Raw genomic sequence first — 19,023 nt, 5'->3', positions numbered from 1 at the left:
CTTCTTGGGACTCTTGCCCTTCTCCTCCACATGTCCAAGTGTGAATTGGAGCCGAGGATCCTGGCCACCCCCTCCTTCCTTCTATGAGGAAGGAGGAGGAGGAAGAGAAGGTGTTGGGAGATGAAGACCCTCTACCTCAGCTGGGGAACAGCCGAGGTTCTCCTTGGTGGGTTTTGAGCTGGGATATCCTTAATGGCTCCTTCCCCTCTGAGGGGAGGCTAGAATGAGATATGCAGTTTGAGAGATAAGGGGAAGAGAAGAGGGTTCTGGTGGAGAGTGCATGAAACCCCTATCCCATCCCTGGCTGCCCAACTGAGACAAAACAAAAAATACAGTGACAAACAAGGCTGCTCCCTTCCCTCCATACTCCCTGAGGGAGGGGGCCTCCCCCCTCCCCATCCAAATCAGCTGCTCTAGTGGAATATACACACCATGGGATGGGGGTGGGGTGGGACAGAGGGAGGCATAAGCACTGGAGGGCAGGCTAGAGTCTTGGAGGATGGGGAGACAGATAACAGCAGGGGGTTGTCGCAAATGATGATGTGGCCATCAATGCCCCACCCCCACCCATGGCATGCCTTCCCCAACTCCAGACACCCCAGAGGAAAAGGGATGAGAGATGGCAAAGTGTCTCCTTGGTCTGAAGCTCTTGAACTATATAAAATGGTACGCATACCTCCACTCCCACTCTCACCCCCACCTAGGCCCTAGGGTCTCCCATCTACCAGGAGGGAGGTAGCTGGACTTTAATAAGGGGAAGAGGGGGAAAATGAGTGATTTTTTTTTAAAACTTATTTTTAATAATATTATTTTTTAAAAAACTTGGAGCTGGGATAAGTGGCAGAAGGGACAAGGAGCCCAGAGCTTTACCCCTCTAATACCAGCCACCTAGGGGAAGGGGCATTCAACCAAGCCCCATGACCTTAACCCCTAAGGGCTGTGGGTACGAACAACCCCAGGCTTGAAGGAAATTAAGCCAGGAGAATGGAGAACCCAGAACTTGGGGTGAAGATGGAGGCCAATGCCCTGGGGGGGATGGTCAAGACATTCCTCAGAGGTCCAGGGTCCACGTAGGCATCCACATGAGTAACCCCTTCCCCCAAAAGGCTCTGCAGGGGCCAGGCCCAGCCCAGGGTCACTGCGGGGCACATCTTGGCACCTGCCCCCAGCGAGTCCAGTTCCTCCCTGAAGTGGGTGGATGGAGGCTGCCCATTTTAGATGCTCAGTCTCTTCTGTCTTCTGCTCCCTGGGGCTATGAGGGGTGGGGCAGGCAGGCAGAGCACTGGGTGACCATGGCAGAGCCTTTATTGGGAGGCCTGTGACGTGGGGTTCTCCGATTTGCTTTCTTGGCTGGACGGAGGCTTGCTGTTCCAAGGGCTGTTGGCGCCCAGTGCAGGGGAGTTGTTAAAGCTGTCCTCGTCGTCAATGCCGTTGGCCGCGTCAAACTGGGTGTTCTCCAGCCGGGTGATGAGCCTCTCGTCCTCGTCCCCGAACTCCCCGCCCATCAGGGTGGGCTCCCCCACCACCATCACATCCTGAGAGTGGCGGAGGTCCCCAAACATAATCGGGGCAGGGGCTCGCCCGACCCAGGGCAGCAGATACCCCCAGAACCCCCATGCCCACCCTGGAAGTTCAACACGCCCCACCCCCTCCTCAAACCCAAGTTTAAAATCCCAACTCCTCTGACACCCTCAGCTCCTGGAATCCTTCCCACTGAAGGACACCAGAGCATCAAAGCCTTCAGCCCATATCCATTAGATTCCGGAAGAAACATCAATCCCCTAGCTTCCTAATTCATCTCCCCCAGAATTTAAGGGGGCTTCTAAACTTTTGTCAACATGTAAGAGGAAGCAGATCAAAAACATGAGGGAGGGAAATGTGTGTGTACATGTGCATATGTATTTTAGATCTGCAAACATTCAAGTCTGTGTATCCCTCTATCAGTGTGAGTGTGTGCATTTCTGATGGTATGTGTCCCAAGTTGTCTGCCCTGAATGTCCACATTTTCAAGGCTGTCTCCATTCCTTTATGTTCTATGTGCCTGTCTGTGGCTGAGTCTGTGTGATCACCATCATGCATGTGCCTGCAAGGATTTTCTCATCAGTGAAAGGAGTCAGCTCATGCTGGCAGAATACATGGTAAAAATATCTTTGCCTCTATGCCTGCTAGTGAGCTCAAGCTTGGACAGGGGTCAAGGGTGAGTGGTGGGGCAGCCCAGAAGAGAGAAGAAAGCCGAGATGCTTACAGGTACCTGGCTGGAGAGGGCGAAGGTGCTGGCTGGGCTCTTCTTCTTACTGTTGCTGTTGTTGGTGTTGCCACCCCCCGAACTCATAGTGCTGCCCCCTGACATCTTCCTTTTCCGCCGTTTGCTGGGCTGCTGCCGTGCAGGCTCCGCTGTGTCAGGGAAAGGAGACTCAGGTGGGAGAGGGCTCCTGGGGGGCCTCTGTCCTCTGTTCTGGCTACTCAGGAGACTGAGCCAACACTATTCCCATTCTTGTAGACTCAAGAGCAAGGAAGGACCAGAGGGAACTTCATAAAGAGATAAAGATAGTCTTAGGGACTTGTGTCAGGTCCTGGTAAGAGCAGGTACAAGCTACTCACCAGGGGGTGCTACCATGCGCTGCCACTTCTGGAAAAGGCAGGTCTTGAGGCAGTCTCGGGGGCTGAGGCTGTAAGTCTTGTGGCGGGACATGAGCTCCTGCATGGGCTCAAGTATCACACAGAGCTGGGAGCAGACCAGAAAGTAGCTCATCAGGGAAAAAAAGACATAGAACCCAGATCAAATGGATGAGGCAGAAATAGGATGATCAGAGACTCACTCGGAGGTAGTTGAGAGTGGAATTGGATAACCCACACCGGGTGATATTTTTAGAGAGCTGATCCAACATCTGGGGGTCCTGGGCCTAGAGGGGAGAAAGACAAGAATACTGGTTTTGGGGCTGCATCTGCTCACTGGTTCTATCATCTGGGTATTGTGACACTCCTGAGAGAAAAGAGGGGCTAGTATTAAACACATTTTCTTAAGGTAAAAAAACTCTCACCCTCTAAGGCCACAGCCAGGACATGGCAGACCCTGTTCCACCCTTCCTGTTGCCTACTCTCCCCCTTGCATCTCGTCCTGCCCATAACTCACATGCATGGCAAGGATGCTCCGGGGGATGAGCTCTCGGTGCTGCCGAATGCTGAAGTGCCACGTCTTTATCCGCATCATGTCATCAAACATGAATTCCAGGTACAACCGGCCCTCCACACACACCTGGGGACAGGTTTGTCACAACCTTGTCCCATCCCCATATACAAGAAAATGTGCCTGTTACAGTTCTCCTGTTTGTTCACAACTCTCCCATTATATACACTTCTGTTACCTCCATAAATCTGGGTGCATAACTGTCACAGCACCCCCATCCCATATACATACCACACCTGGCCTTCACGTATACACACACACACAATCACACAGTAAGAAAGCATAACAGATCCTCATCCCACACAGCCAGTGATGTACCCATCTACTACAAGCTCTATGAGGGCAGGCTTTTATTCACTGTTTAACTTTGGGGCCCCCAAAAATGTCATAAGCATAGCAGATAAATGTTTGTTGTTGGATCCTGCAGCATGCCTGCATTCCCTTCTTATTTTTGCCATTTCCATTATGCCTCCCTAGGGAATAGCTGTGAGTACATGTTGGAAAAGAGGAAATCAAACCCAAATACCCCAGTGTCCCACATCCTACTGGTTGCTGACCTGGGTAAACATGGGTTTGCCGTGCTGGGTCACCATGCTGCCCTGGTCACAGTCGAGAGACACAAAGTTGCTGTGGAATGCCTCCTTGGGGTGCTTAAGCACATAATACAGCTCCGTAGCACCCCCCTCAAAAATGCTGCGGAAGTAGCGTGGGATCAAGGTCCGGCCAATGGCTGTAGAGATGGGACAAACTTCAGGACTGAGGGACCTCAAAAAAGATCAGGAAGATGCCTCCCCTGCCAAGATAGACTCCTTGGCATTTCCCGACCTTAGAACTACATAGGAGATAAACATTCTTACAGCAAGACCCCCAGACAACCACTCACTGTATCTCTTTGGTCCATCCTCCAGGCAGAAAGTGATGGTCAACATGGCATCATCCTCAAAGAACTCAGTCGTGAAAGCATCCCACCAGAGATTGTCACACTCCTAGGGAGCACAGGGAGGGGTGTGTGTGTATGTGTCATAAGATATTCCAGGGGTGCCCAGATGGACCTTCCACTCTAAGTCTCTCTTCCCTTTGTCATACCTCTGTCCAGTTCTGAAGCCGTTTGTTAAGCTCAAATATTCTGTAGTCGGTTTGGTTACCATATGGTGTGTGCCTCCTGGGGAAGTGAAGGGAAATCAATAGGAGCAGAGCCATTCTATCCCCCACTGCTCCCTTCCTGTTAAACTCTACTTACCCAATCCCAGGCTCCAGGTATGTAGGTGGGTACATGGGAGTTGGGCTGTGTAAGGGAAGAGGCTATGAGAATGGGGGTGGAAGACAGGAATTACTGAGTGGGGGGTATCCACTCCCTCCCCTTTCTAGGCAGGCTCCCATCTGAAGAAGGGTTAGGAATTTGGCAAGGGACTCACCCCACATCCCGATCCAGCATGGTGCCGGGATGAAAGGGAGGGAAGGCGTTGCCGTTCGGGGGCTCCTTCGGTGAGTACAGCTTGAATGACTTTGAGGAACAACCTAAGAGAGAGAAAAGAAGAGTCCCTTGAACTACTTCTGGGAGATGTCCTGGAAGTCTGCTGGACCATATGGACAGGGACTGTTTTTTGGGGCTCCCCGGCCAGGTTACCACGAATAGTGAACTGGTGTAGGGATTACTCTAGGGAGCATCTATCATGTTAATCTGGCTCCAGCCTTGTTTAATTAAGAAACGGGGAGGCTGGGGTATAGCTCACTGGTAGAGTGTTTGCCTAGCGTACAAGATGACCTGGGTTCAGCCTGGCACCATGGCAGATGTCTGTAGTCCTAGTAACTTAGGAAGCTGAGGGAGGAGGATCCCAAGTTCAAGGCCAGCCTCAGCAACTTAGCAGGTCCTGTCTAAAATAAAAAATAAAAAAAGGCCTGGGGATGTAGATAGTGATAAAGCACCCCTGGGTTTAATCTCAGTACAAAAAGAAAAGGAAAAACAAGAAGGCCCTAAAATAAAGAAACTGGGTGTATTCGGCCCTAATCCCAGCCCATGCTCAGGACACCATTTCTTCATTTGGCTAACACCTGAACAGCAGAAGAGGAACTGAAGCTGGGAAGAAATGTCAATATCAGAATAAGAAAATATCTACATATTAAATTCCAGATTAAATCAAATTTGAGGCAAGCCTATGCAATTTAGTGACACTGTCTTAAAATAAAAAATAAGGGTTAGGGAAGTAGCTCAATAGCAAAGCCCTGAGTTCAATCCTCCACTATTGGGGGGGGGAAAAAAAAAAAAAAACAGTAGAATTTAATTTTGATAACTCCCTTTTTATCTGCATCGTTTCATCCAATCATCACAACACCCTATCGAGGTCGTAGGGATAACAGTAACATTCCCATTCTACAGATGAGGCAACTGAAGGCTCAAAGGTACTTGCCAAGATCATAAGGACAGTAATGAGCTAGGACGTGAGCCCAGACATTCTGATTTCCATATCCTATGCTATTTCTATGATCTGATCCCTTTATTACCCTCTAGAGACCAAGACTGAGGGGAGAATGGACTTTTGGGAACTCTGCCCCTCCTCCACCCCCAGGATCTCAGGAGGGCAGGGAATAGAAAGATAAGGGGGGGAGTGCCTGTTCAGTGCTACCCACCAGATAATCAGTTGGGCCTTCTGCCTCCCCCCAACAGCCACTCCTTATCAGCCCAGCCCCCACACCCACACCCACCATGGGTAGTATACTGTCTACTAAGAAGACACCCAAAGCCTCAACTCCTTTTCTCTTGAGACTTGCAGTCGGGGAGGGAGGCAGATGAGCCTCCACACTACTTAGGAATGGAATACAGGAGACCAGGGAAGGAGCCTGGGTTCCAGAAGGCTCAGTGTAGGAGTAAATGATAACTAGAAAAAAAGAGGTCTCTTGTATATCTGGGCATGTACACATGGTAGCCACTCTTCTACCTCATCTAGCAGCATTAACAGTTCCTGGCATTACTATTTTCTGACTTTAAGTGTTAAATTTGTAGTTGGGCAGGAGCCAGGTAACCATGCAACTCTGTTCTTCCCCTCCTCATTAAAAGTGAAACTGAGGCATAGCCCCAAAGATTCTAGCCCTGGTCATATTCACTATCTTAGGTCCTCAAAACTTGATGACACTTGGAAAGGTAGCTGTATTGACTGAATCTAAGACCCCTCCCCAATTTAAATACAAAACTTTTGTTCCTTAGGGGGAAGAGACAAAGAAAGATCCTGTGCCAACATGTGTCATTTAATTCTTTCCCCAGGGACCCCTCCTCACAATGTGGGCAAAGGAGGGTCCCAGAGGGGCCCAGGATGCACAGTCCCTGAAAGTGCCAAGAGTCAGAACCTGTGTGTGCCTTCACACACATGTGCCTTCATCCTGCCTAGCAGGCTTCCACCCTCAACTCGCCCCAACATGCCTACCAAGGCTGGAACCCAGCAGCCCCAGGGAGGATCAGGGTGCCCACAACAGGCCCTCATCCCATGAGAGCTCTCATGGGCCACATCCACATGATACAAATATAGCACACACTGCCTCTGCATGCCAGTGTTGCACAAAGTCCATGTTTCCAGAAGAGTCCCTACCCAGCCCCCAAGACTTAACTCCACAGCCAGGTAAACTAAGACCACATAGGAAGACTAGGCTCATGAAACCACCAGATACCAGGGCCTGGACAATGAACCCAAGAGTCTAAATTCTCAGGACTGCCCCTCATCTCCTAACTAGGTCATCCTTTCCTCAAAAGCGGAATTACCCCTGCCCCCTTAGTTTCAGTACGACATGAAATGCATCAGTTCAAGAACCTGCAGAGAAGGGGAGCAGAACACCTGGGTTCCACTCAAATTTCAAAAAAACCTCAGAGCCTTAGTTTCTCTCTCTCTAGAGAAAGAACAGGCATTGTCTGGAGTTGGGTAATAGTCTGAGGAGCTAAAGCTCATTACTCTGGAGCCTCTATTTACACCTCCAGTGAATGGACACAACAAATTCAGCACCTCTCCAGAGCCCCAACAACTCCCAGTAGACCCAGCACAAGGGGATGGGAGTGAGAGAAGGGGAGGGACCATCGCCCAGACCATCTGTCTCTGTTGCTGCCTGTCCCCAGCAGCAGGGGTAGAGGGAGAAAGGTGGGGGTGAAGGGAATGTGTCATCCGGCCCTGAACTCTGATACCCAACTCCCAGCAAACTGGGAGCCTTTAGGAAGGAGGAGAGGATAAGAGTCCAGAACTAGCAAAGTTTTCTCAGAATGGAAGTCGCATCCTGGGGCTGTAAGGGTACCTCCAGCGGGGCATTCCCATGGAAACCAGTATGACCCGAGAGCAGGCCCCCTCCCTTTGGGGGCTGACCGCAGGTCAGCAGGCCAGCAGCCCTGGCCTCTCTGAGCTGGGGCACCTCTCCCCCTGCCAGCATACCAGGCCTGGGCCAGACAGAGGGCCTTGCGCCCACCCCCAACAAGCTCGCAGGGTGCCCACACTTACCTGGGAGAACTGAGGGGGCCAGGAGAGGTGCGGGGAGCGTCTGGAAGCCCAGAGGGTCCCAGGCAGGGGTGAGGACTGAGGTGGGACCAACTTCAGCCGCTCATGTCCCGAGTGGGACAGGCGGGCCTGGCTGGGAGCTCCACTCCGCCGGCCGCACAAAGACGCGCACGCACAGCCTTTGCCAGCCCCGTGGCGGCCACAGCCCCGGGGGAAAGTTACAATGGCCACTGGGCCAGGGGCCGGGGGCCAGGGGGCCGGCCTGGGGGGCGGGGGGCCGCAGGGAGTCCGGAGCCTTCTTTGTTTGCAAGGTTTCCCTCAACAATGGCTGCTCCGCTCTTTCCTCTCTCCTCCTCCTCCTCCTCGGCTTTCCCCGCCGCCGCCTCTCGCTGCCTCTGCCTCCAAGCAGCCCGCCCGCCCTCCCCGGGTCACCCAGCCCCTCTGCTGGGGGAAGCAGGAGAGGCAGAGCCCGGCACTCACACTCACTCACACTCGCACACTCAGACACACGCAGCGCCCGCCGGATCCTTCCTTTCTCCCTTTCTCTCTCTCCCTCCTCCTCCCTCCTCCCCGCTCGCTCTCCGAGCCTCTCTCCGAATGAGGCCCCAGGGCGGGCGGAGGGTGGAGCTGCCCCGCCGGCCCCGCCCCCTCCCTGAGAGCGAGGAGGAAGAGAGAGGAGGGAGGGAGGAGGGACTGCTGAGAAAAACAAAAGAGAGACGGAGATCGGGAGACTGGGGACGGAACCGACCCGGCCGGGAAAGACTTGGATGGAGGGGAGGCCTGGGGGGCCAGCAGCAAAATGCACCCCACCAGCCCAGGCGTGGTTCTCAGGAGTGGGCAGGGATGCCAAGGCTTCAGACATGGATGGAGGATGCTGGCCTCTCTACAGACTTTCAATATTTTCAACCTGCCTGCCAAACCTCCCCCAAATCTCTCTTGCTCGCCCCTGTGATCTCTCAGATTGAAGACTGACCTGGGCTTCCACCCTGGGCTCCTAGGGTGAAATCCCCGAGCAGCTGGGGGAGGCCCCAGGGGGTTATTTTTGACAGAGACACATTCTGACTTCAGCCTGTACACACTGATTGGAGGAAGCAGGACACTTCTAGGCTTCCCTGCACCCAACCCAGATAAGTTCCAAGCCCTGGCTTAGATCCCTTAACAGGAAGCCCCCTTCCCCACATGGGTGCTAGAGAAAGAGGCATTGTCAGGAGCTAGGGAAGGCAAATTTGCTCATCTAAGTGTCTCCAGAAGAGGTTGCTGAATCCTCCCCACCATCCCAGATTAAAAAAGGTATGTGTTTAGTGGGGGTAGACCCTGTTTTCTAGTTCTACAGGAGGTATCCTAAGGAAGGAGATACTTCTGAAACTTGGGTAGCCATTTGGCCCTACTACCTAGACAGATAGGATTAGGAAAAAGTCACTCTCTCTCTCTTTCTTTCTCTCTCTCTCTCTCTCTCTCTCTCTCTCTCTCTCACACACACACACACACACACACACACACACACACACACATTCAGTGAGAGAGGGGGAGATCCTACTTTCATACTTTGCAATTTGAATGTCTTCTCTACTTCCCATTTTCCCCAACTACATTCACACATAATCTCAAGGACAGGATTTCTCATGACATACACACTGGTTGACTGCAGTAATATTTTACCTGGCTCTGTGAACATCCTCCACACATAAATAACATTTCCCACTTTCACATAAATCAGTACCTGATACACACTGACAGGTTAAAGTGTGTATGACAGGTTAAATACACCTTAAACCCTAAATATACCAAAACCCTGGACACAGATATGCAGATACATATATAGTCTGACTCCAATATACACACCAAAACTGTGTTATACCCCTTAAACCTGTGACTATCACATACACAGCAGCTGGCACGTGTTGGGGGAGGGGGCTTCAGGGTTGTGTTTTTTTTGTTTTTTTTTTTGTTTTTTTTTTTTTTTGAGGGGCGGGTACTGGGGATTGAATCTAAGGGCACTTAATCACTAAGCCACATCCCCAGCCCTTTTTTTATATTATTTTAGAGATAGGGTCTCACTGAGTTACTTAGGGCCTCACTAAGTTGCTGAGGCTGGCTTTGAACTCCCAATCCTCCTGCCTCAGCCTCCCAAGCTGCTGGGATCACAGGCGTGTAACACTGTACCCATTTTAATGATCATTTGTCATGCAGGCACTTACATCATAAACGGGTTCTCTGAAATCTGCACACCATTCCCTATTGTAGCCTGGTCATATGATATGCTCTAGCTTTCACAAACATAAAATCTATTAACATTTGGTCAGACCCTTTGACATACAGCCTACCACCTGAACTTAAGACATCCCTGCTGACTTCCAATCCTATTCTAGAGTAGCCACATTCCTCCCTTACTGACAGGACAATTCCTGTCATTAGTATCCTGCCTTATTTATTTATTTATTTATTTATTTGGTACCAGAGACTGAACCCAGGGTCTCTTAACCACTGAGCCACATCCACAGCCCTTTTATTTTGTGACAGGGTCTCACTAAGTTGATGAGGCTGGCTTTGAATTTGGGATCCTCCTGCCTAATCCTCCTGAGTGGCTGGGATTTCAGGTGTGTGCCATTGTTTCCTTCCTTTAAACTTCCAAAATGCTCTGACAGGCAGTACCTAGAGCGATCCTTACAGCACACATGCACACACTATCAAAATCCTAACTTGAAGGGCTGGGGAGATAGCTCAGCTGGTAGAGTGCTTACCTGGTAAGCACAAGGCCCTGAGTTCGATCCCCAGTACCGCCAAAAAAAAAAAAAAAAAAATCCTAACTTGAATAAACCACAGTGAGATAGGAAGGCCTAACTTGGAACCCTGGACTTCTAACCCCACTTGAAACAAGCTGAGCCTTGGGGCATTGCAGCCATTCCTACTCCCTTCCCCCTCCAGGCCTCAAATGACTGTCCACATGGGGAAAGGGAAGGGGTAAGTGCTCTAGCTTCTGTGCCCAGTCCATAGATCAGAACCCACACCCAGAATGTCTCCTCAGAAAGCAGCCACTTGGGTCTCCCCTCTCACTGTGGGGAAGGGCCCATAAATGCTAAGACACATCAAGACTATGGCATATCGTTCAAAACAGGCTCTGTCTTAGTTCCCCTTCTCTAGCAAGTCTGCTCCTGTTCTGCCACTACCCCCTACCCTTACCCCCACGCACAGGGCAGAAGAGGTCCAAGAGGTCCAGCTAAAGGGAGCAAGTCTGAGTTAAAAGGCTCTAAAATTGGTGGTGGGGGGAGCAGTAAAGAATGACAAAGGTGATGATGAAGAGAAGCTGGGTAGTATTCCTCTTGGAGGGGGACTCAAAAGGACAGGAGCCAGGCCCCAGCCCACAGGATGAGAGGTACCAGCACTGCCCCCTGCCCAGGCCCCTGACCCAGGCCTCCAATGTGTCTGCCCCCCTTCCTTTGTCTGTGCCCGGCCTCCCGTTGGCCTGGCGCTCTGCCATCCTCCTCTCCTGGCTCCCAGCCGCCACCACTGCTGCCTCCTCCCCTCCCCCTATTCCTCCCTGCCTTAACCCTTCTGAGCCACATGCTGCCCCAGACAGGCCTGGCTGCCTCAGCATCCTGCCCAGGGAGATGCCCTTTAGCAGGGCTTGTCCCTGCTTCTGGCTATTTCAGTCCCAGAAGCTGTTCCCTACTCCAACAGTACTAAGGGAACTGGAGTGTGTATACGTGTGTATCTTGTGGTGTTTCCGCATGTGCATATGTGTGGGTCTGCGTGCTCTGGCTTCCTTCAGTCACATGTGTGGGGCATGTGCTGTCTCTGCTGGGCTGGAGGAGGAGGAGGAGCCCGGAGACAGCAGAGCACAAAGGAGAGACTCAGACAGACAGGGAGGCAGGCAGCAGGAAGCCTGCCAGGGCGCCTGGGCCCTCACCCCAGGGCTGCTTAAGGTGGTGGTGGGGGTCTTTGGGCCTGAACTGCCTCCTGCTGCCAGGATGCTCCTGTGTTGAAGGATGTGCTCTCCCATCCACCCATGCAAGCTTAGTTCCCTCTCTCACCCCAATTCCTACCATTCTCCATCTCCAGGTCACTCTCAAGCCCCTCCCCACATGGTTCTCCTTGAAGTCTAACCTCCATCCACATTCACAAATAGGAAGAAGACTCCCTCCTGTCAGCCATGTTTTGCCCCACTCCATCTACTGTCAGCCATGTTTTGCCCTACTCCATCGGCCAGGCCACCAGACACACAAAAGGAACTTGCCTTTTGGGGCACTGACTGAAGTTGACTTCTCCCTTTGTACCTCCCCCAAACCCCTGCCAGGCATGGGACTTTTCCTGTCCCCCTGCTACTCACAAAGACCAAGGGGGAAACTTTCTCCTTCCACTGGACTCAGGCACTCTTCCCCAACTTCAGGCCTCCTATCTACCTCCTGTCTGACAACCCCACCACACACATTTCCTACCTTACTACTTGTACTAACAAAGAATCAAAATTTAAGACTCAACCCTTTAGCTTGTTTGTTCAGAACCTTAGTTTCTGCTCTGCTTTTGTGTGTTGAAGGAGGGTCACAGCCCTGGGGTGGGCCTGGAGCATGGATGGATCTGAACTGGGGTACCCAGTACAGGGAGAAAACACAAATACAAACATGCACACCAAGCTGGTAGGAGGAAGGATGATGGCTCCAGGCAGGATTCCAGTTTGGCAAGGTCTTCCCTTTCCTCCTCTCCCCCACCCTCTGCAGGAGCCAAGAGTTCCCATAATCAGATATTCCACAATCCTCAGTCTCTCCTAGTTCTTCCAGTGCGTCCCATTCCCCTTAAATGTCAACCTTAGCGGGCACTTTAGGTGTGTACCAAACCCAACTCAGTTTGGCCCGGGTCACATCATTTCCAAGGAAACTTCTGCACTGGCAGCTCCTCTTGTGGGGGGAGTGTGTGTGTGTGTGTGTTTGTGCTTGGGGGTGGGGGTCGTCCAGTTGTAAAGTGTGGATCTCCCAGAGAACAAGGCAAAGGGTCCAAACCATGCTAGATTCAGTGGCACTGACTTCCAGGAAAAAGCTGACTCCAGCTTGAGACAGGAGGGCCAATTTGAAGACCCAGAGTCCTGGGGATGGAGATAGTGTTCTAAGGCCCTGTGTAGACTACTTCTCCAGTCACATGGCTCTTCTTTTTCCTCCTGGCAGTTGAGGCTGTGCCTACCCCTACACCCCCAGGAAAAAACAGACACAGGCTGTCCCTGGCAAGAGCTGACGTGTGTTTTGGGGAGGTAGTGATCTGAGTTGAGCCTTGGTCCTCTATCAAGTTCTCACTTTAGGGGTTAAGAATTACTCCCCCAAACTCAACTCTATGCAAATCACTCTATTTTCCTAGCTTTCCTGGGACTGCCACATTCTCCCTTCCACTAAGGCAAAGATACCAGACCCAAGAGTCTAATTATCCGGCACCCACTAGGAGTACCTCCTGTCCCTCAGGAGCATCAACCTTCCCTGGCAACAGGCAAGAAAAGTTGGAGGGGGGCAAGATAGGCCCCAATCAATCCCTCCCCTCAAACAGCACCCTCAGAAACAGCTAAGGGGTGGGTGTCATAGGATATGTAAAAGGAAATAGGCAGCAAAGAAGGGGGGGGCAACCCAAAACAGCCAATCATAACTCTATGATGACCTGAGGGGGGTCAAAAGTCCAGAGTCACTTCTGATTGGCTAACACCCTGGAATTCTGGGAATTTCAGTCCCCCCCAGCCCCTCCCCAATTAGCTTTCTCCCCCAAAACCCAAAAACCACACACAGAAGCTAACCCCAGCGCCCCCTCCCCGCGCCTCTGGGCTGCTGCGCATTTACACAGCTGAGAAAGCCTTTTCCCGGCCTGAGGCCCCGCTTACCCCTTAACAGCTCCCGACACCCCCATGTCTTCGATGGCCCCCACGCAAGTTCTCCCCAAACAAGGGGTAAGGGGCCCACAGGGAAGGTAAGGAAGGGAGGGGCCAGGCGGCCGCGTAACCCACTCACCAGGACAGGCACAGCCCACTGACATCTTCACATCGCCCGCCGCTGGGGGCCCAGCCGAGTCACGGTGCCCGCCCCTCGCAGGGACAGGCCGGGCATGAGCCGCTGCCGCCGCCCGCGGCCCCCGCTGCCCTCGCAGCCGGCCCGGCCCGGCCTCGGCCCGGCCTCGGCCCGGTGCGGGCGGCCCCTGGCTGCAGCAAGGGGCCTGTCAGGCGCCAAGCAGACAGGAAGGAAGCCAGGCAGGAAGGCGAGCTGCCTCTGCGTGTGTGCGCGCGGGTGTGCGTCCCCGGAGTGTGTGTCGGTGTGTGCGCGTGTGCGTGTGCGTGTCTGTGCGCTCCCGCCGCCGCCGCCGCTCGCCCCCCTCGCCCTCGCGCTCGCGCTCTGCCTCTCGCAGGCGCCGGCTCTCCAGCCCCAGCCTGGCTGGGCCGGGCTTTATTAATATGCTAATTGTCCTGCTAGTGGGAGGGGAGAGCCGTGTCAAAGTGACCTAGGCGAACGCGGAGCGAGCGACGACGTGCGTGCGCCGCGCGGCGGGCGGGCTGCTAAGGCCCGGGAGCGTTCAAGGGATCTTGCATGTGACGCAGCTTTTAAAAAAAGGAGACGGAGGCAGACACCCCAGAAAGGGAGGGCGAGGGGGAGCGGTAGGAGGCGAAGCCTCGCACTTGGTGTCGGTCCTCCGGGTACCGCCGGGTTGGGAGTGGAGCTGAGCCGGAGCGGGAGCCTAGACTGGGGAAGGCGGAGCCAGGGTGGGCTGTGAGGTGTAGCTTTCTTTCCACCCGGGGCCGCGCTCCGAGAGAGGAAAGGGACTGCTGACCCCCGCCGGTGTGAGACCCCTTGTTGCGTGCCCACCCCAACCTGCTTGGGAAAAGTACTATCCTAATTTTTGTAGCAACCTCTCAATTCACCCCCTCTGCAAATTAACCCTCCCTAGCCTGCTAAACCAGTTGGGACTAGAACTGAAAGGGTTAATTAAGTGGGTTCTCCGCCCTTCCTCGCCTGAGGGTCTGGGATTCATGTTTTACTGGGGGAGGGGGCTGCGGGATGACCACTAGGTTGGACCGGGGAGGGGTGACACGCAGGCCATCTTTCCCCTCTTTGGAGGCTCTGACGCACCAGTCAAGACTTCCCTTCCCCCTTTCTCTATCCAGCCTCGGCGCCTTCTCTCCCCGCCCTCCGCCCCCTGCGTGAAAGCTGCTCTCTTTCGAGGGCTTCAGAGACTGGGAACAGGAAGCTGACCCCTCCAGTGCCACCTACCCATAGGGGCAGAGTCTCTGTGTGTTTCAATGTAAAATACTTTTCTAGGGAGGAGTCTCCCAACCTTAAAGGACTCCTCAAGGACTCCCCTACCCAACCCTGCTAGGGGAGGGGTTCCATCTTCATCCCTTCCCCAAAAGCCCAGCCCTAGCTGCCTCATAAACAGGAAATACCTTTTAACCAGGAGAAGAGAGGGGAAAGGAGCTCTCTGGAGGAGAGAGTTCCTGGGGGTCCCTAGCTGCTAGCTTCAGGGTGGGTTCCAAGGGTAGACGCTGGGGACCTGGGCTAGTGTCTCCTCCTTAGGGCATTTGGCCCAGACTGGGGAAGAAGGTCCCCTCTTTTGTTACTTAGAGAGGGATTGTTTGAGAAGGCTGTTTGGTTTCCTTACTCTGGCTCAGAATCTGTACCGCTGACTTGACTGACTTCGGGGAGGGTTACAGATGTGGAGGCTGAAGAGTTTATGATATATTTTCTCTCCACCTTAGATTTTTGCTGAGAGGGCACAAACTGATGGAAGGATGCAGAGGTTAGGGGTTGAAAATAGGGCCTGTTTAGGAATAGGGACACCCTGCTCCTTGTGATTAGGAAGGGGGAAGCTCCACTTTGTGGATTATCTCACCTTCAGCTCCACTCCAACCCCCCAGGGAGGGCATGAAGGGACATTACTGAAGCCATCCACACTCAAAAGTATTTCCTTGGGTCAAGCAGGGTGACACTCAACTGTAATCCCAGGGACTGGGGATCTCTAGCTGAATTGACTTGAGACACCTGACTCTAAGCCCCACTCTAAACTCCAGAGATGCCCTCTGTAATTGGTACCTGCAGCTTGATAAGACTAAAACGAGATGATGTCTACCCAGTCATAGTATGAGAGAACCTCATATAGTCACTACTCAATAGACATTAGTGCCTTTCTGATTTTTTTGAGGTTGTTATTCCAAGAATGTCAGGAAGAGGCTGGATTGGTTTGATGATGTTGGGTGGTACAGAGGAAGACAAATACCTCCCTTGACATTCTTTTCTCTCTTCTGTCCATGAATTTACCTTTTCTCAATTTCTGTAACCACTTAACCCTAAGGTCATTTGTCTCAAACAACTAGCTTGGCCAAATTCCATGGTGATCACTATCTCTTGGGTAGACAGTGAACATTACAGTCTACCCTATAGAGGTCTTGCGTCCTCTGAATCTGAAGTTCCCTTCTAGATTATACATATGGAAGGTGGAAAGCAAGGGAGAAAGAAAAAAAATCACAGTTGAGGATGTACAATGTGCAGTCACTGTACTAGGTGAGTCACACCTGTGGTCTCCTTCATGAAGATCTTTGGAAGAAAGTGGTTTTTTTTTTTTTCTTTTTAATAGTTTTAGTTGTAGATGGACACAATACCTTTATTTTGTTTATTTAGTTTTATGTGGTGCCGAGAATTGAACCCAGTGACTCACATGTGCTAGGCAAGCACTCTACCACTGAGCCACACCCCCAGCCCCAGGAAGGTGATTTTTTTGTTTTGCAGTTTTAGAGATTGAACCCAGACCCTTGCACATAGCTAGGTGAGCACCCTACCATTGAGCTATATCCCCAGTCTTTTTTTTTTTTTTTTTTAATTATTTCAAAACAGGGGCTCTCTGAGTTGCTCAGGCTGGCTTTGAACTTTGGATCCTCCTTCCTCTTGAATAGCTGGGATTACAGGCATGCCCCATTGCACCTGGCTCAGCTTTGGGAATTGTACTGGCAAAAATGGAAAGGGAGGTCACAGATGCCGGGCAGATATACTTGGGTTGTGGAGGCAGAGGGGTTGAGTATAAGTGGAAGGTCTTTAACTTAATGACAATGTCCCCAAGGACAGGAGACTTAGCCGATTTGAATAAATAGATACAAACACCCAGTGTTCTTTTGTATGGGTGAGATGAAATTCACCTAAGATTAATGCTTTAAAAAAAATGGAATCTTGATAGGATTTGTTTTCCCTTGCCTCTACACAATTATTCCTCTCTCCATTTGTCATCATCATCGCTATCACCATTTACCACCAACATTCCTTTCTCTGCCAAAGCAGTCTCAAAATTTAAAAAAAAAATTTTGGGGGAGATACTGGGGATTGAATTTAGGGGCACTCTACCATTGGAGCTATATTCCCGGCTCTTTTTATTTTTCATTTTGAGACGGAGTCTTGCTAGGTTGCTAAGGCTGGCCTTGAATGTGAGATCCTCCCACCTCAGCCTCCTGAGTAGCTGGGATTACAGGTGTGTGCCACCATGCCTTGCCCTTTTTTTTTTTTTTTTTTTTTTTTTGAGACAGTCTATTTATTTTTGGTACTTCCACATCCCCAACCTTCTTTTAAAATTTTTGAGACAGGGTATTGCTAAATTGCTTAGGGCCTTGTTAAATTGCTGAGGCTGGCCTTGAATTTATCCTACTGCCTCATGCCTCCCAAGTCACCACCATGCCAGGCCATTCTCACTATGTTGCCCAGCTGGCCTCTAACTCCTGAGCTCAACTGATCCTCCTGCTTCAGCCTCCTGAGTAGCTGGGACTACAGACACATACCACTGTGTCTTGCAAGAGCATTTTTTAGAGAATGTTTTTCCTCAGAGAATATATTGTGCCCTCTTGTATTGTTTTTACTGGTTTCTCATGAGCAGTTTATTTCCTAGTTTATTGGAACTAAACTTTATTGTTGCCCCTCATCTGACTATAGAGAAAGAAATTCTGAATTTGTGGCTTCTAAAGTTTATTTTGGAACATAAAACTAACTCACCTGAAAGATTAAGAAATAACTAAAAGGAAAAGGAAGTTCTCTCTTCTCATGAACTTTCATTGGGAATATATATTGTTACAACATTCCAAAAAGGCAATTTGGCATTACCCACTGAAATTCAAGTGGCTACATCTTTTAACTCAGCAATTTAAGTATTATTTTGTTTTTTTTCTTCTGAAACTATTATTCTATTTTTTTTTTTTTTTTTGGTACCAGGGATCGAACCCAGGGGCACTCAGACATTGAGTTTTTTTGTATTTCATTTAGAGATAGGGTCTTGCTCAGTTGCTTTGGGCCTTGCTAAATTGCTGAAGCTGGGCTTGAACTCCTGATCCTCCTGCCTCAGCCTCCTGAGCTGCTGGGATTACTGGTATGTGCCACCACACCCAGCTAATTATTATTATTATTATTATTTTGGTACTGGAGATTGAACCCAGGAGCAGTTTGCTACTGAGCTACATTCCTTGATCTTTTTATTTTATTTTGTATTTTGAGACAGGGTCTCACTAAATTGCTGAAGCTGTCTGGTCTTGAACTTGTAGTTCTCTGCCTCAGCCTCCTCAGTCTCTGAGATTATAAGGTGTATGTCACCAGGCACAGCTTCCCCAGGCCTTTTTTTTTTTTTTTTTTAATTGAGGCTGCCATATGCTGTAACAAGCAACCATAAACTTGGTGTGTTTTTTTGCGGGGGAGGGAGGGGGATTGAACTAGGAGGGCACATGACCACTGAGCCACATCCCCAGCCCTTTTTTGTGTTTTATTTATGGACAGGGTTTTGGTTTCACACTGAGTTGCTGCTTAGCGCCTAGCTTTTGCTGAGGCTGGCTTTGAACTCAGGATCCTTTTGTTTCAGCCTCCCCAGTGGCTGGGGTTACAGTGTTTTATTTATTTATTTATTTGGTGCTGAGGATCAAACCCAGTGCCTCACATGTGCCAGGCAAGTGCTCTACCACTAAGCCACAACCCTTGCCCAAACATGGTGATTTTAAGCCCCCCCCCCAAAAAAAAAATTAAATTCAGACAGGGTCTTCTAAGTTGTTGTCCAGGCTGACTTTGAACTTGTGATCCTTCTATATCAGCCTCCCAATATATTTATTTATTTTTAATATTTTTTAGTTGTAGATGGACAAAATACCTTTATTTTTATGTGGTGCTGAGGATTGAACCCAGTGCTTTACATGTGCTAGGCAAGTGTCCTACCACCAAGTCACAACCCCAGTCCCCAATATATTTATATAATGGAACTGTTACTCAGAGCTGAGGAAGTGTTTGGTCAGTAATAATAAACTAACATGAAAGAAGCAAGTTGTAGAACCACACATAGAGAATGATCCTTTTATTTTTATTTATTTATTTCTGTACTAGGGATTGAATGCGAGGC

The 19,023-nt window shown here is 50.8% G+C and overlaps 1 protein-coding gene across 5 annotated transcripts; it reads right to left on the bottom strand.

Moving 5' to 3' along the window:
* Positions 1-726: 726 nt before the first annotated feature.
* LDB1 (LIM domain binding 1) lies at positions 727-14,047 on the bottom strand. Of its 5 annotated transcripts, none has more exons than XM_079137926.1 (11): positions 13,635-14,047; positions 4,603-4,705; positions 4,428-4,472; positions 4,274-4,349; positions 4,071-4,173; positions 3,745-3,917; positions 3,134-3,256; positions 2,820-2,903; positions 2,602-2,725; positions 2,252-2,394; positions 727-1,535 (listed from the first exon to the last, which is right to left on the bottom strand). In XM_079137926.1, the coding sequence occupies exons 1-11, from the start codon at positions 13,657-13,659 to the stop codon at positions 1,305-1,307; spliced, it is 1,230 nt and encodes a 409-aa protein (XP_078994052.1). In that variant the 5' UTR covers positions 13,660-14,047; the 3' UTR covers positions 727-1,304. The 5 variants fall into 5 exon arrangements, with proteins under 5 accessions (XP_078994052.1, XP_078994051.1, XP_078994054.1 ...); XM_079137925.1 differs by having other exon boundaries at positions 2,246-2,394; positions 13,635-14,046; XM_079137928.1 differs by having other exon boundaries at positions 2,246-2,394; positions 4,428-4,489; positions 13,635-13,660.
* Between the last annotated feature and the right edge of the window lie 4,976 nt (positions 14,048-19,023).

This window comes from Sciurus vulgaris (assembly GCF_902686455.1).
Source record: "Sciurus vulgaris genome assembly, chromosome: 4".
NCBI classification, from domain to species: domain Eukaryota; kingdom Metazoa; phylum Chordata; class Mammalia; order Rodentia; family Sciuridae; genus Sciurus; species Sciurus vulgaris.
Note: the sequence above shows the minus strand (reverse complement) of the source record. Positions and strands in the feature narration are given on the sequence as shown.